Here is a 16,977-nt window from a genome sequence, read left to right on the forward strand (position 1 = left end):
TTTTGGCTGGTAATATGAAGTGGTCTTGGCTGTTTGCTTTGACCATTTCCACTATCAGCACTAGGGTCTCTCTCTCTTAAATGGTTTTACTTCCTCTTTCCCCCCCTTTCAGAGCTGATACAAAACTGGGACTAGCATCAGGGTCTCTTGAAGTGCTTGTTTTGTTACTAATACAACAGAGTGAAGTGGCAGTCTGGATAGAGATGTCTTACTAGGGCAAGCACAAAACCTGTACATTCCACATTCACTTTGTAGCTGTTTTAATCAGGGTCAGTTGCTTCCTGCTTTCATGTGTGATGCAATTTGTTTTCAGGTCCATCTCGGTGTTCTGCCAGAATTTGGCAATAGAATTTGGAGAGGTAGAAAGGTGTTAAAGTTGAAACTGTCTAGAATTTGATCAAAAATACTTTGGTTTTCTACATGGGCTTCTAGCCCAACCACTATACAAAAGTCTTAGAGTTCCTAAAGAAGTAAATGAAGTTAAGCTTTGCAAAGTTTACCTTTTAATGCAGTTGGGAACATTTACAGAAAGTACTCTACAGAACCTAGGACTTCCTGTGCAGATGACGTAAGTCATCTGTTCCTTAAAAAGACATTTCTAGCTCTACCATTTGATAGTCTGTGAAGGGAAAGGAGAGAGAAGCCTGCTGCTGAAGCATCTTGTTTAACTAATGACCTGGTTTAGTATTTTTGAAGCCTGTGGTCAAGTTCTTGTAGCGTAGAATGCATTTCAGCCTCTCTTCTTCCACTCCCTTTTACTTTACCACTGACTGCCCATCCATCATTTTTGCCCCCTCATGCAAGCTTTGTGCTTCCAGAGCATCTCTGAAACCTACTTGAATTGGGGGCACTGTACAGTAAGCTAGTGGTTTCACTGAGTACAGACTTTGAAATGTTGTAGCCTGGACTTTTCTTGGTGGGTGCGTGAAGGGAGAGAATGGGGATTATGCAATAATAGTGGCATCTGCTAGGGAGGATTGGTTGCTGAAGATTGAGATTCTTCTAGTGTCTAACTTAATGTAAAAAGGGGAAAGCAAAATCCTGTTTTTAAGTGGAAAAGAGAGGCGCATATACGCCATCCCTTTCATGTATATGTTTGAGAAGGCAGTTTCTGTGTGGCACCCACCCCGATTGGAATCAGGGGCAGTTACTTCAACTAAACTTTGAGAACCAAGTCTGCTTACGCTGGAACATAAATCAGAATAGTCTCTAGAGTTGTATGAGCAGGCCTGTTGTACTAAACTTAGTTTACTTACAGAAGATTGGCAGAGATATGAGCAGTGTACCCACTAACTTTCAACTTGGGGGTGGGGAGGGCAGAAAGCGACTCTTCTTTCCTTGAGCCTGTCCGGAAAGTGAACTGGGGTCTTTTCCAAGGCAGGGCTACCAGATTACATTTCAAAAATAAGGGGACGCTGGAGGAGTAATGGCTCAAATAAGGGTATCTAGTAGGTCCTCTGGGATGGTAATATTCTAGAATAAGGTGTCCTTTTAAAAATCAAAGACCACTTAAAAACGCAAGAGGACTCATTTTAAATCACATCTTAACTGAGGTTACAGGAGACCAAGGAAACCTTACAAAAGCACTCTGGAATGGATTTAAAAAAACATTACTATGTCCCTGCCCCAATGGTAGTGCACAAATATGACGACTGACTTCAGATCCCAGATTAGATTGTCTCTGATAGCCACCTGAAGGGCCAGTTCTCCAATCATTTCTTCCCCACCCCAAGCAAGTGCCAGGGCAACACAGTGAGGGGAGGGGCAGGGACTTGGTTTGCTCCCGGCCATCAGCAGCTTGGGAGGCAAATGGCATCACCTGGAGCTGCCAACTGAGTCCGGCCCACTATAGGAGGAGGCAATAGGAGCACCTTATTTAAAACAACAAAATACCTCTGACCTTTCCTGGCCACCTGGATTCAAAACAGCATGACCCCTTTTTTGTTGAGGTCCCTTCCAACTGTCTGAGAAAGTCTCCAAAATGTCAAATTTACATTTTGGGCCTGCTTTCTGCTGGGGATGAGGGTAACTCCAGACTGGGGGAGGGGGAGCGTGGCCTTCTTGTATCTTTTGTTCTATCCACTTCGTCATCTTTCATTTTGATTTTTGTTGTTTTCTAAACTAGGGCAAACAATTTTTTAACAAAGGACAAAAAATGTACACTGAAAAGCACTAACAAAGCCTGATTATGTAACCTTCGGTGCAGATGCAGCATGGACTTTCTCTTACCCCCTTCCAGGCGCTTTGGGTTGATGCAAGCAGCTGCTCCAGCATTGGTCCTTTCCCTTTCCTGCCCCTTGTAAAATCCCTCCAGAGGAAAACAAATCCTTTAAAATAAATTAACAAAAGCAACCTTCTCCTCCCTTCCCCACCAAGCCCCCCACAAGCACCCCCTGCTTTTACCTCGAAATCCATCCCTTTGCCCCTGGATAATGCCAGTATTTGTTCTGTGTTATAAGTGCCAAGAAAAATTTTGTGACTCCCTCATCCCTGTGACCTGAGAGTATCAAGAATTGCACATTAACTACTGTAAAGATTGAAAAAAAAGGAATTCAGAAATGTTAATAAAAGAAGTTTGTAACAATCATGTGCTGGGCCATTTCATTGCAAAGCTGATTATTCTCTTTTAGAGTGTCGTTGAGGAACAGCCTTATTGAAGTTTTAAAGCTGCAATTTGGACCTTTGAGTAATTCAGAGCATTCATTATATTAAGGAGAAAACATTCAGCAATGTAGCCCCTAGGTCCACCTAGATTTAATCTGAGCTGCATATATAGAGCATTCCTTAAACTAGATCTGAAATCAGACTTTTAGTTGGCGCAGTTTTTTTGATAGAATTCAGCGGCACTCATTGAATTAATTGCTACTTTGCTGAGGAAGTAAGGCTGTAAGAAGACACGATTGCAGAGGGTAAGCCTTGGTTCCAAGTGAGCATTCATAGGATCACAGGGTAGATTTCCACAGAAAGAATATTAGATTTGTTTATTCAAGGAGCAGGAAGATACAATTGTGTTGTGAAAAATAGAAGTTATTTGGTTGCTCAAAACATTAAAGCCCAGCATCACTCCAATTAAGGTGACTGAAAGCGGCTTCAGGGAGGAAAAACCAGAATGCCACTTTGTATATTGCATCATTAACTTACGGAACTAATTCACGTACAAAGGATCGGTCAAATTCTTCGATGACAGATTTATCATTAGCTATTAATCATGACTGCAAAAACAATCTCCATGTTAAGTTCAGAGGCAGGTGATTTCCACCACCACCATGCTTTGCTTGTCAGCTTCCAGGAGCATCAATGAATGGCTAGTTTTGGAGATGAAACACTGACCTGAGAGAACAGATGAGAGCCCACTAAGTTCTCAATATTGTTTAACTAACAAGGATTGCAGACCCTCATTCCCAGCAACTACAAAAAACCAGAACTCAAGAATTTATTAAATACAGATATAAAACATTTATTTTAAAAAGTTGCTTTGGCATCTTACAATATTGTACCAATAAAAATACAGAATGGATTCTGACTGCATGCAAGACCTAAGCAGCCATGCAGAGGCCTGTTGCCTAGGGAAGTCTAGAAGCCACAGGGACTTAGTTGAAAGTAGCCTCTGCCTGCAGGCAATGAGAGTTGGATTGGCATGCATTTAGACTTAGTCGGAGGATGCTGAAGATAAGTGTGTCCAGTGCCAAAATGGAAAGGGGGGACTGAGTAGACTTATTTGCAAATTATTTCCAGCACAATTACCAGCACAAAAGCAGCACTGGTACCTTGAAGCACAGCGCGAAGGCTGAGATCTGGGAGACAGGACTGTTATGTTCTGCTCCCAGTGTCTAGAGGGAGCTGTCATCCCATTAGGAATTGGATCTTGGCCTCCTGAATTCTGTTTTCCCTTTTAATAAGCAAGGTAAGTCTCTTGGCACTTAAACTGCAAGACAGCTTTGGACCATCCTCAACCCTGAGTAATTTAATCTTTTAAAAAAGCAAGACAGCTTATCATCCTGCCCAATCCAGCCACAATTCCCATCTGGCATTAATCAAGATGAAACAAAACTGACAGCTTAAATCAATCACAGCTGGTTGGCAAATGTACCTAATGTAGAGCCAGCTTGCTTTCATTCAAAGAAATGTTATAAAGATCCGTGTTTTTCAATGTCAGTAAGATTAGTCAGCTCTGTGTGTGTGTGTGTGTGCGCGCGCGCGCGCGCGCGCGCTGTTTCTTACATGACTGAAAATGCAAGGAAGAGGCTACTCAGAAGACAGAAACGTGGTGCCTCTGTTTGCAGTACTGGCAAAACAAACGCATGTGCAACATCCTCTCAACATTAATGGGTACCAGCCTCTGTGTGTAACTTCATCTTGATATCTTAAGTGCATACATCAAAAGGAGATTCTGCAGATTCACCATACAAAGGTACTAACCTTCGGCTTTCCAGTCCTCCCTTTTACCACATCTGCAGCTCTGAACAGTAAAGAGGGACAATTCTGTAGTAATCTCTTCAATAAAATAACTTCTTTCTTGGCTAATTGGAAGGCTTTCCCACTTTTGGCTCAAGATCCAAGGCAGGCATTCCACTCAATGGATGGGATTGGTCACTGCCACCCTTTCCTGCCATTTGATCACAAAACGAACAGGAGAATCACCACCACCACGGCAACGATGAGCAATACACAAATGATGCAGCACTGACACCGGTCTGAGAACAAAAAAACGTACAGGAGATGGAATGAGTGCAGGGAGACCAGCCCCACCCTCTAGGAAACATCCATCCTTTCCATCACAGGTAGGTATGACAGTCTACATGAATGGTTGATAAGCACATGATATTAACCTAGGGGCATAAACAGCTGCATTTAAAGCGCATGGGTAGTCTTATGCTGAATCTTATAGTTTGTGCCCTAACTCTCTAAGACATGGGCCACACTCCTTTGCCTTGCCAAACAGGCCTAGAGAACTAAGTCTTGTTCTTCTGCATTGTTACCTCCACTCTTTAAAACTGGAACAAGACTGAACGTGTTCTCCAGCTTGGGATTTCAGCATTATTTCTGTACATCCTAAGAATGCAATCTCTGACTGCTTGGCATGCAGTAAGAAAACACCTAGCTAGTTTAGAAAATCATCCTAAATTATGTAGAATTTTAAAGGAACCTGTTAAAGAGAATGGAATAAGAAAGTCAGTCTCAGATGAAACACAATAGCTAAGAGAACAATATGGCTAGTTAATCAATACTTAGCCTAATTGTTAATCTATGTCAGTGGTGGCCATTCTGCAGCACAGAACGTACAGGTAGCAAGTGTTTGAGGTATTCTTGGACAGGAAATGGGGGGGGGGCCTTTGGGCCTTGTTATGCTCTCCAGCCTGCATCCCTGCCTATCTTTCTCATTTGCTGCGGCTGCCTTCCCTCTGCCCAAGAGACAGAACCAAGCCAAGGCTTGGGTTGCACATGGCATGGAACATGCACTAGATGGCACTGTTAAATAATTTAAACTTGACTTGTAGCAGACGAGCTAGAAAAGCTGGCTGTGGCAGACCTAGGAATTCTCTCGACTGACACAGAACAAACAGTGAAAATTTAGATCTGCCCAGGAGTCTCAAGGTTTTATTCCCTGGCAACATTCTGTCACTTTTCTTACTTCCTCCACCCTTCCCTATGCTAAACTTGACTTGAAATAGTGGGAGACCAGCTGAATCTGTCCCTGCCTGTCTGAGGCTGAAACTGCAGCTTCGGGGATGGTGGAAACCCACCCAATCTGCCCACTCCATTACTGCTTCTGTTATGACAGTATTACTGAAAAAAACAAGTGTCTTGTGGCCCCTTTATTGTGGTATGGGCTTACATCAAACTGGAACTCACTATGTCAGATGCATGAAGGGCTATGTACATGTGCATATATACTTCTGCCTTCTGAGCACAGCATTTGATGCACCTGCTAGTGTGAGCTCTGATACACAAAAGTTTATGCTGAACTACATGTGCTGGACCACAAAACTCTTTGCTGTTATGGCTGCAACATACTAACAAGGCTTCTCCACTAGAAATTACTATTAAAAGCATTTCCATCCTACTTTTCTGCCTCAAGGGAACCCAAACTGGGTTAACAATGTGTTAAAAAAAAAAGAGTAATAGACACCAAAAATGTAAATAAAAATAATCCAGGGCAAAAGGGAAGAAAAAAAACCAGTATTAAACAAGAAACCACACTTTTATATTCCCTCTAGAATGATACGGTATTGACTATGAACCAAAATTCTTTGTCCTATCTTCAAGCAAGTGAGCCAATCTGGCTACCATAACAGAGAAAAGAGGCAGGCTGAGCATGTGCTGAAAAGGAGTGGGAAGAGCAGAACTTGCCATACGGCTGTGAGAAACGGATCATAACGACCGTGACTCTTGGAAATGGCCCAAAGTACCCAGAAGGCAGCAGTCTGCTGTTGTGCTTAGGAAGTCGGTATAATTTTTTTAAAGAAAAGCAGGTAGCCTGGCACCCTTGCACCCAGAACGAAAGATGGGTATAAAGAAAATCTGGAAATGGCTTGGGGCAATCACATCTCCCTTGTACCAAAACAATCCTGAATGTATGTGATGGTCCTGCGAACTGGAAAGGAGTCAGAAACCAGGACTTGTGGTTTCTGTTCTAGGTTTGAACAGGAATGAATCACAAAGAGCTTATCCCTTACCCGTGGTCATGTGTGAGACTCTGGCCATTTTTACCAGCACTCCATCCATGTGGCTGTGAGTGCTGTCCATCTCATGAGCAAAGTCTTCCAGCATCCTGAAACAGCAGTAAAGGTATCATTAACTCTGGTGGCAGCTGTTCCCTGCCCAGAGCACACATGCTTTGCCTTTTCCAATTGCCATCAAAGGATTAGTCTCAAAATACATAGCTGCATAAAGCACAGGGATCCCACCTGGTATGAATACATGGCCCGTGTATATGTTTTCTTTTGAAGGGGGGTAGGGATCCCTTCCCTGTTAAGAATTTGAACTCTACTAATTCAAGTCCAACTAGAGATAGAAGACTCAGGGCTGGAGATTCAATCTGACCCCTACCCAAGGGCTTCCCAATTGTCCCCCAGCATAGTCCCCAATCTTGAGAATGGCACCTAATGAATGTGCAGGTGTTTAACAATGCACACCAGCTTCAAAGCCAAGAGGGAGGCAAAGGACTCTTTAGTTCCCTTCTTCCCAGCAATATAGACATAGAGTTCCCTCTTGGTGTGCCTCAACTACTCTCTCCCAGGCACAAGACAAGGCAAATGGAGGCAAGAGCTGAGGTGGGGAGGCTGTGACACAGCTTCTTTTGCTGTTCCTCCAGAGGGGCTTCCAGTACCTTTTGCCTGGGTCTAAGACGACATGCAAGTCAGTGGCTAGAGCTGGCCCTTTAGCCGTGGCTGAATTAAAAACCAGCCTTCAATTAAAAATCAGTTTCCAAGCACAGTTCTAGACGGATGACGGTCCTGCACGCTGGCGTTTAATTGAGCCAAAGTTATAGGAACAGCTAGTGACAGAAGCAGGATTGCCTGGTTTGTCCTTTCTGACCACTACGGTGGGGGCTTCTCTGCACAACCTGTGAACGAACGGTTTCCATGGTCCCCAAGCACTGCTAGAATACCCCTTGCTGTCAGCACTTACACAGCCTGTTCGTCCAGCTCCTCTCCAACCTGCTTTGACATGTGTTTCAGCACTCGAATGCTACCAGAGACCAGCTCCAGCTGCTCATCCTGGGCATCAATGATAAGCTATCAGGGAGAGAGACATCAGTGAAGTCTGCACAACAAAGAGTCTTGTGGCTCAATGTGACAATTCGTTGGTTTTGGTAGCATAAGCTTTCTGAGAGCCACAGTCACTTCTTCAAATGAATGAAGTGTAACCCTCACTTAGTAGATCAAGGTGCATAGCCGTGTTAGTCCATCTGTAGCAGTAGAAAAGATCAAGAGTTCAATAGTACCTATAAGACTAACAAAATTTGTGGTAGGGTATGAGATTTCATAAGTCACAAAAGCTCATACCCTATCACAAATTTTGTTACTTTTATAGGTGCTATTGGACTCTTGATCTCTTCTACCCTCACTTAGCAGAAATGTATATGCATAGAGCAGACAAAAATAGGATGTAGTAGGATATTAGAAAATGAAGCCAGCAGATCCAGCAATCAAGGAGGTGAGATATTTTATTTCAATATACAGGACACAAGTGAAAAAAACTTCCATTCAGAAAGAGTAAATGATTCACTTAGAGGCGGTGTGGACCACTCCCAACCGCTGATGAACTGGCAAAGCAAAATGAATAATGCACAACAGATATACCTTTTAGAAGGAGCAATTACTTTCCATACTGAGCTATAGAGACAGTTATCCCCAGGCCAGGCTCTACTGAGACCAAGTCCACTAGTGCTGAATCTTGAAATTCATTAGCATAACTGAATAAAGTCTCCCTTTGAAACTTTTATGGTGAATTGTGGCAACCATTACTGGTCCAAGGAGACTGAAATTCTCCCCCTAAGAAGCCTGTTTTCAGAAAAGAGACACCAAAGAAGTCTGTAGGAAGGAGTCTAAATTTCAAGTGGCGAGACTCAAAGAGGAACCGCGATTGCTCCTGCCCAAGATCCTATTAACAATGGAACCAAAATTTCAGGAGAGCCAGGCCTTCCGAAAAGCACCTGAGCTGAAACAACTGCGAAAAAATGCAGTAATGTTCTCATGTTGACCAGTTTGCCTAACACTTTGCGGATAAAATCACATCCGTACCAATTTGGATTCTCCGTTAGCAGTGAGTGATAGGGTTAGATGGTGCTGGGGTGCCAGCTTGTCCAGTTGTGAGGGATAGTTTTCAGTTTATCCTATCTAAAGATGTGAACAGGATCCTTGGAAGTCTGAGACCTGTTATTTATTTATTTGCGTCATTTATAGTCCGCCTTTCTCACTGAGACTCAAGGCAGATCACACAGTTTGAGGTTAATACAATCAGTATCAAGTACATTTCAATACCATACCATAAGGTAAACAGATACAAGTTTAAAAGACATAGCATTAGCAAGGATCCAAGACACAGTAGAAAAAATACTGGAGCAAAACATAATCAATTCTAGGACTAACATCAGACAACATCTGCTTGCATGACCCTGGCTCCTAGCTTCTGAAATCTGCGGGTGGGGTTAGGCTAGTTGACTGGGTCCAGGGGATGGTAAATGCCTTTCTGATGAAGAGGATGGTCACCCCTACCTTGAAATAGGTGGTGGTGCTTCCACTCAAGAAATCTACTCTGGACTCAGGAGATCTGAATGTTGTCTAGTCTTAAGAACAAGTGGTGGCTGGACAAATTCAACGATTCCTGGATGAAGCAGATTGGATCATTTCCAGACTGATTTCAGGCCTGGTAATGGGACTAAGACTGTTCTCCTGGCAGATGACCTGAGCCAGGATATGGACAGGTGAGTGAGATCCTGTTGATCCTCCTGGATCACTCAGTGGCTTTTGATGCCATCAGTTATGGTATCCTTCCGGTCCACCTTTCCAGACTGGGACTGGGAGGCACTGTTTTGCAGTGGTTTTGGTCCTACCTGGAAGGTATCTTTCAAAAAATGGTGCTGGGGAAATGCTGCTCAGACCCTCAGCCTCGAGTCCCACAGGGTTCCATCTTTCTAACATCTATATGAAATCAGTAAGATCATCCAGTGATTTGGGCTGGGTTGTCACCAATATGCAGAGGATACTCAGTTCTAACTAATGCTTCCAGCAGATGCCAGAGAAGTTGTGGAAACCCTGAACCAGTTCCTGGAGACAGTTTTGGAATGCTTGAAGACTAATAAATCAAAGCTTAATCCTGACAAGATGGAGATGCTACTGGTGGGTGGACTGACCTGGGAATTGAGATACCTCCTGTTCTGGATGAGATTGCACATCCCTTTATTGGAGAAAGTTCATAGCTTGGGGGTGTTGCTGGACTCCAGCCTCCTGTTGGATAAGCAGGTTGCAGTGGTGGCCAGAAGCACTTTCCACCAGCTTCAGCTGGTAAGCCAACTGCAGTTTTTCCAGATTAACAATGATCTTGCCACTGTGTGCATGCCTGGTAACATCCAGATTAATGTAATGTGCTGTATGTGGGACTGCACTTGAAAAGTAAACAGTAATTGGTACAGAATGTTGCAACAAGAATGCTGATTGGAATAGGCGGTAGGGACTGTGTCACTCCTGTCTTGTTCCATCTACATTGGCTCCCAATTTTCTTTGGGCCCCAATTCAAGTTCTGCTATTGACCTCTAAAGCCCCATATGATTTGGAAACAGCACTCCTTAAAGAACATCTAGTCTCATATGACCATTATGGTCATCTTCAGGTGTCCTTCTTTGGGTATCCCCATTGCCTGAGGTGAGATGGGTGGTAACCCAAGAAAGATCATGTCACCAAAACTGTGGAATTCCCTCCCCAGGGAGATGTCTCTCCCTATATCATTGTTTTTCCCCAGCAGATGAGGACTTCTTTGTTTTATTTGGCATCCCCTTACTAATTTGTCCTCCTTTTTTGAGTGTTTGTGTTTATGGTTTTTTTAAAAGATAATTTTTAATATCTTTTTAACTGATTGCAAAGAGGGCCCTAATTGGGTGGAAAGGTGAGATTAATGATAAGAGACAGGAGAGCTACAGAAATCTTCTGGGTACCTTTGTGCCCATAAAATTGCATTGCTGGATGCAGTCCAATAAGTCTACCCACCACTTCATTGACCAGAGAAGAAGAGGAAAGGTTTTCCTTTCTCCTGGGAAGAACCCAGATCTTGAAGGTCGGGATAGGGAGATGTATGTATGCCACAGGCCTAATTAATAGTCTTTGCACTACAGTTCATGGCTTTTCTCATTAGATAGACTAAAATGGAGATAGTGTTGAAATGGATAGTCTTTGTACTCCCACCTTCTGATGCAACTGCTGTTCTTCTAGTGCATGTGAATTGACTGTTGAGAGTTCCTCTGCGTCCAGGAGCCTGTGTCGTTCACTGCTTCCCACCAGCATCTGCATGGAAGGATGAAAAAAATCTGAGCAGTCAGGATTCAAAGTGCACAAAGGGAACCTGCAAGGAGCAGTACAAATCTAGAGAGCAAAAGTGAAGCGGGTGGAAGAAGCAACAGGCTGCCTGGGATCCCCCATCCCTGCCTGCTAGGAAGCAGTAATTCCACTCCATTTACCTGAAATGGGTTTTTTTTCTGTTCAGTCGAAAATCTCATATAGACATAGGAATGAGATCTGAGGCCATAATACATAGGAGGTGTTGACTACCAGGTGATTTTACTTGCTAAAGGAGGAACTGACAAACAGGGTAGTGCTGCTTCTTTAGAACTTCAAAGACACAATCTGTGCCACAACGATGGAGACAGGAAGATTCTCCAGGGGAGAGGCCTGCCACGTGAATCCCATGAGCCTTGGAGGAGGAAGGTGCAAATGCCCTTGGTTACAGCACCAATGCAGGTCCTCCAAAGAGCTTGGGATGGTGGCGTGTGGATCTCCACTCCTCAATTTTATTCTCACAACGACCCAGTGAGGTAGATTAGGCTGAGAGAGCATAACCAGGCCAAGATTTCCCAATGAGTTTCAAGACAAGAGGTGGAAATTCCCAGCTCAGCACACGGACGGAGTGATTGAATATGTTTACCTCTCTGTTTTTCCTCTCCAAAACAGCCTGTGCTGTTGGACTAGATATGTGATCCCATATTTCCTAAAGTAAAGAAAGAGAAGCTGTAATAACAAAATATAACCAGTAAATATTGTGACCTTAAAAAGTGCATGACTGTTAAGGGTGTATTTTTCCAAAGGACCCTAAGGCATGTAACTTCCTATTATGAACCTTACTTTCATAAACTTGTATATTCTACCCTAAACTCAAGGATATACTGGTATACATGAAATTTTATTACTATCTCTTATATCCTTCCCATTCTCCAAAGAGTATAAAGCAGCATACATAGATATCCACTCCTGCATTATGTCCTTATAACAACCCTGGGAGACAGATTAGGCTGAGAGAGCAACAAGCATAATGCCACTTAGGGCCAAGCTACACATGAAGAATGACACTTGAATGGCAAGTGTATTTCTCCCTGTTCACTTGCCCTCCACTCAATCCACTTGCCGTTCAAGTGTCATTCGTCATGTGTAGCTTGGCCCTTAGTGAGCTTCACAACCAAGTAGGGATTTGAACCCAGGTCTCCTCAGTCCTTGTCCGATACTCCAACCCAGTGCCACTCACTCCATGGCTCATGGAGAGCCACATTTGTGAATACTATCAACTAGAGGTGGACATGAACCAGGAAAATTGTGGTTCATGGCTCGTCACGTTTCACGAACCATGAACTGGCATGAAATTGCCCAGTTCACAAACTGGTTCATTTGGTTCGTGATCACGTTGCTTACAGGGCAGCAGCAGGTCTGCAGAAAAGCCTATCCCCCCGTTGCCTAGGAAACTGATTGATCGGCACCAGACTGTCTGCAGCGATGAACCAAACAAACTGGCCTAAAAATAATTGCAGCTCCTTGCAATTCGTCAGAAATGCCCTCCAACAAACCTCCGGTTCACGAACAAAAAAACAGCCCGGTTCATATTTCGGTTCATGCCCAACCAAAAGAGCTACATTTACTTTGATTCCTGACATGAGGCCTGCACCACAGAGAGACTTGCAGCTGACCCATTTCTTTGGCAACAGCTGTTTCAAAGTGAAAACCAACTCTCAACCACAAGCCCACTGGGAAAGGGCCTTGCCCACTTTCCTGAAACATGGGGCAGGTGCCACACTGGGGAATGGTGCTTAGGAGGTTTGATATAACATTTAGCTCCATCTCAGCCTCAACCATTTAACTCCATTTGTCTACCAAATCTGGAAACAGATTTCCTGATTCCATACTTCCAACCCCACTGTCTCCAGTAGCTGCTGAAGAATCCCAATTCCACAATCCACTTTTTCAATGGATGATTCTACTGCTTTCTCTTAGAAAGTGTCTCACCTCAGATACGGATAAGTAGCCCCAAATCTTCAAACAACAGAATTACTTTAATATCCGAAACGCTCTAATTGTGCTTTTCTCAGAGTCATGATGGTGAAGGTGTATATCTAAGAAAGACTCACCTTAACTGATCCCTGCATCTCTGTGACAAAAGCACGCCGGGCTGCTACCTCAGAGGGCTCAATTTTGAACTTACGTGGGTTCGATTCCACAATGCGTGTGCGTAAGTTAAGTGCAAAGAGCTTTGACTGAATCAGCTTTGAGGGTAAACATATAGTTCTAAATATTCTGGAGTTCTACCAAAGGCTCTACCACCAGCAGGAGCATGCTATATATATTTTGCTTCCCATGCCTGCAAAGGGCTTTGTAAAAAGTAGCGCCCAAGCAATTTCTTGCTATTCCAACACCAGCAGAAGTGTAGAAAACTGAGGCAACCCCAGAACCTTCAGGCATAATTCCAAAAACTCCAGCCCATTTTAATAGGGTACCACCCTCAAAAGGATATAAATGGTTTCCTCGAGATCCTCCAAGTCCCAGTCAATGCTGCGCAAGCTGTTGCGGAGTTCATTTGTCGTCCGGTCAAATTCCTCTTTGCTGACAACATGAGCCTCCTGAAGCAGCTGACACCAGCGCTGATAAAGCCCACGTGCTGAATTTACTGCTTTCTGAACTTCACTGTGGAGTAAAAAGAGGCTTGCAGAATGAGGGGGGGGGCATATGAGGCAAAGGAATCAAGACTAGATATTGCCTTTCTACTTCAAGTTTGTACAGCATGTGAACACCTAACGTAATGCAACCTGCCAAACATGTGTTTGGCAAGCCGTCTAATTTTTTCCCTGTTATACCATAAAACATAAAATGTTTGTTAAACTGCTGCTTGACCTCTATAAATGGTTGCTGGGCTGTATTTGCCATGATGGGTCATGAGTGCTACTGCTCTGCAGTATCTGATCTGAGGTCTGCCATAAGACAGAATTCCTTGCCCTATTCCTTGCATCTGTATCACAGCTATTCCACTTCAGATGTCTGTTTGGAAGATGGAATGTTTAGAAACTGCTGCCCCAAGAAGTCTCCCTGGGATAAATCACCTCTATAGATATATTGTAAAAGCTATTCACCTGGTCACTTGTGGTAGGTGAGAATCATCTCCAGATGACCAGGAAAGAAAGTTTTATGAAAGTTTCTTTTTTCTTTTCATCCACAAATGCGAAGCACAGACAAAAATGTTATGACCTAGTAACGTCTCTAAACTTGAAACTTATAGTATACTAGTTAAAGTGCTGGACTACTACAGTGTGACCAGAGTGATCCACCCTCTGCCATGAAGCTCACTGGGCAATTGTGGGACTGGCATTCTCTCTCAGCCCAACCTACTTTACAAGGTTGTCGTGGTGATTAAAAAATGGGGGCAGGGGAGGAACCATATCTGCCACCCTGAGCACCAAGGAAGGATAAAAATAAATCTGTGTGCAAACTGATGAATATATTGCAGACTCACTAGCAGTAAGAACATTTGATGTTGAGCAAGGTTCCCTTATTAAGAAATGTGATGACCTACTCCAGTGTGGAATCTTGTGTGTGTTCAGAAGAAGTGGCATGACAATCAGATAAAGTGCTTAGTGGTAAATTTCTAATTAATTAATTAAACTAAAAATGCCGTATCAAGCTTTCCTTGAAGTCAATCCGTCTGACCTGGAAACTCTGCTGCCTAATGCCTGGTATGTGTGATTTGACCGTTGGTTACTTAGTACTGAGCAGTTAGGAAAATGTACTGTGAACATCTTCCAAGAGACTTCCTTTCATTGTTACTTAACGAGTTCCAGGCATTCAGAACAGATTCTGGGCCTGAGCTAAGGCTCCAGTTAGGAGTTAGGGCCTCCTCATCATTTAAAATCCCTAGTAGTGCAATCCTATGCATGCTTGCCCAGAAGTTACTGTGTTCAATGGGACTGACTCCTGGGTAAGCATGCATAGGATTGCAGTCTGCAGTACCAATACATCTGGATATACTCGTCACAATCCATAAGAGTTAAGCACACTTATGCCTATTGGCTTAGATTCTCTACTGCTTGTGTTCTCAATTTAGAAATGTACTGGGGACAGGAACCCCTACAAAACTAGTCCAGCAGCAAGAGTGCAGAACCTAAGCAATCGTAATCCTGACACAAATTACCTTCTCCTCCTGTACTGTTTACTGTCACTCTGTAAAAGAGAAATATTATTGGGGTAGCAGAGTGCACACCATTTAAAATGCTGTAAGGAGAAAAAAGGAGACCCCAGAAAGGAGGCAACATAGAGCTTGTCATCATCAGCACTTAGGAAGAAATGGATCCCTCTGTTCCCATCTGTTGGAATGGAATGGAATTCCTTTTAAAAGGTACAATGCTGTCATTTTGCAACCTGACACAATACGGAGAGCTTATCCAAGCCACAGGATCAGCTGGGCAAAACAAGGAAGACACTAACAGTGCTATCCTAAGAACACTTTGCTGGAAATCAACCCCTTTGAGGAGATCTGCTTAGAATCACTAAGCAGGGGCATAGCACAACAAAGCACAACCTACACTGATCTACGTTCACTATAAAAGACAGAGCTGAAAAACAAGTCACTGATTCCAAATGGCCATTCCATCCCCTTGATTCTACTCTTAAAACTGATAAAGGTTTGTTTTCAGAGGGGCAATAGCAAACAAAAACGCCTAGTTTGGAAAGTGAAGGCAGTACTGACTGAATTTATCATGATGGACAATTATGCCTTCCTGGAAAGTATAGCCAAACTGTGTCCATAACGTAAAAACTTATGGACGCAATTCTACAAATATTAAGTCCTTTATGGGTGTTTGCCAACCCTAAATGGTGTCCTCTCTTGAGCATGATGAATCCATTCTGTAACCCTGGTTTATTTAATGCAACAGAGGCCACCTGTAATATACAATAGGGCTTAAAAATCCCAGGCACCAGGTCACCATAGTGCCTAGGAATTTCATTCTGGTGGCTAGCATTCTCATAATTTTATCATAGCATCTCTTGGCATGTCTCAGTGGAAGCACAAAGCTTATTTATCATTTGGCATCAAAATGTTTTATTGTATGGCATAAAAATTAATGTGCATAAAGTTCTTGTCATTGCTTGCTTATATGTATACCCAAGTTTACACCATTCAGTGGTGGATACATTAGTTTCTTAGCCAGTTGCTTTGTACACTGGCTCCAGGATTAATTTAAATGGAGATCTTTAAAGCAACAATGGAATTATGAGTTATTGAGGAGGGTAGGTTAACTTTTTCTTGTGGTGATGACACAAATATGTACAACACTTTTGTCACAGTTTAAATAAAATTATAAGAAACTGAAAAAGTCAGCACTTAGGTTTTGTGGGAGCAAAGATTAGAAAATACGGCCTTTCAAATAGGAAACTCCAAAGTCCCGTTGCTAAACTTTTAGGCTCCTTCTGTAATTAAAGAAATGTGTCAAGGCCTGCCACTTGTTCCAAAGAGTTTCTGAAGCCTTTTTACGTTGATCGCGGCTTCCTGGAGGGAAACCAGATGGGCCGGCGACTCGAGATTTCCGGATTAGTTATTCTTCCAACGAGCGTGGACCCAGGCGATGCCAGTCGACTTTCTATGGTCGCGATCACCGCCAGGCACCAAAGGCTGAGATGCGGCGAAAGCGGCCCTCACTCACCCTTTCACCACGAAGAACGGATCCTCCAGAGACATCGCGGGGCCGATCGACTCACTCCTCCCGAGCGGCCTTCAGGAAGAGAGCGCCAAATCGGCGCTGCGCGGGCAGGCTGAGGGCTGCGAAGAACGTCCCACGCCTTCCTCGGCCTCCCCGCGCTGGAGCCACCTCGGCAGCCGCTCTTACTACGGGCGCCTCTTCCCGAACGTGTTGGGACGTTCCCAGCCCCTCCCTAAAGAGAGGAGAGGGGAGCGCCCTGCGGGTAGCCGGGCGGAGAGATTCAGAACTCGCGGCACGCCTGCAGTTTTCTG

At 43.7% G+C, this 16,977-nt stretch overlaps 1 protein-coding gene across 1 annotated transcript; it reads right to left on the bottom strand.

Moving 5' to 3' along the window:
- Positions 1-3,469: 3,469 nt before the first annotated feature.
- On the bottom strand, positions 3,470-16,977 carry STX10 (syntaxin 10). Its single transcript, XM_054977210.1, has 8 exons — positions 16,670-16,977; positions 13,492-13,661; positions 13,109-13,203; positions 11,641-11,703; positions 10,905-11,003; positions 7,633-7,739; positions 6,678-6,772; positions 3,470-4,694 (listed from the first exon to the last, which is right to left on the bottom strand). The coding sequence occupies exons 1-8, from the start codon at positions 16,702-16,704 to the stop codon at positions 4,618-4,620; spliced, it is 741 nt and encodes a 246-aa protein (XP_054833185.1). The 5' UTR covers positions 16,705-16,977; the 3' UTR covers positions 3,470-4,617.

This window comes from Eublepharis macularius, chromosome 4 (genome assembly GCF_028583425.1).
Source record: "Eublepharis macularius isolate TG4126 chromosome 4, MPM_Emac_v1.0, whole genome shotgun sequence".
Classification (NCBI taxonomy): domain Eukaryota; kingdom Metazoa; phylum Chordata; class Lepidosauria; order Squamata; family Eublepharidae; genus Eublepharis; species Eublepharis macularius.

Excerpts from the sequence above, each read along its gene's own strand:
- STX10 (XM_054977210.1), bottom strand. The coding sequence starts at position 16,704 with ATGTCTCTGGAGGATCCGTTCTTCGTGGTGAAAGG. Across the intron at positions 7,740-10,904 it reads AACAGCAGTTGCATCAGAAG|CTTATCATTGATGCCCAGGA; the intron begins GTGGGAGTACAA and ends TCTCCCTGATAG. Across the intron at positions 6,773-7,632 it reads GAGCTGGACGAACAGGCTGT|GATGCTGGAAGACTTTGCTC; the intron begins GTAAGTGCTGAC and ends CTGCTGTTTCAG.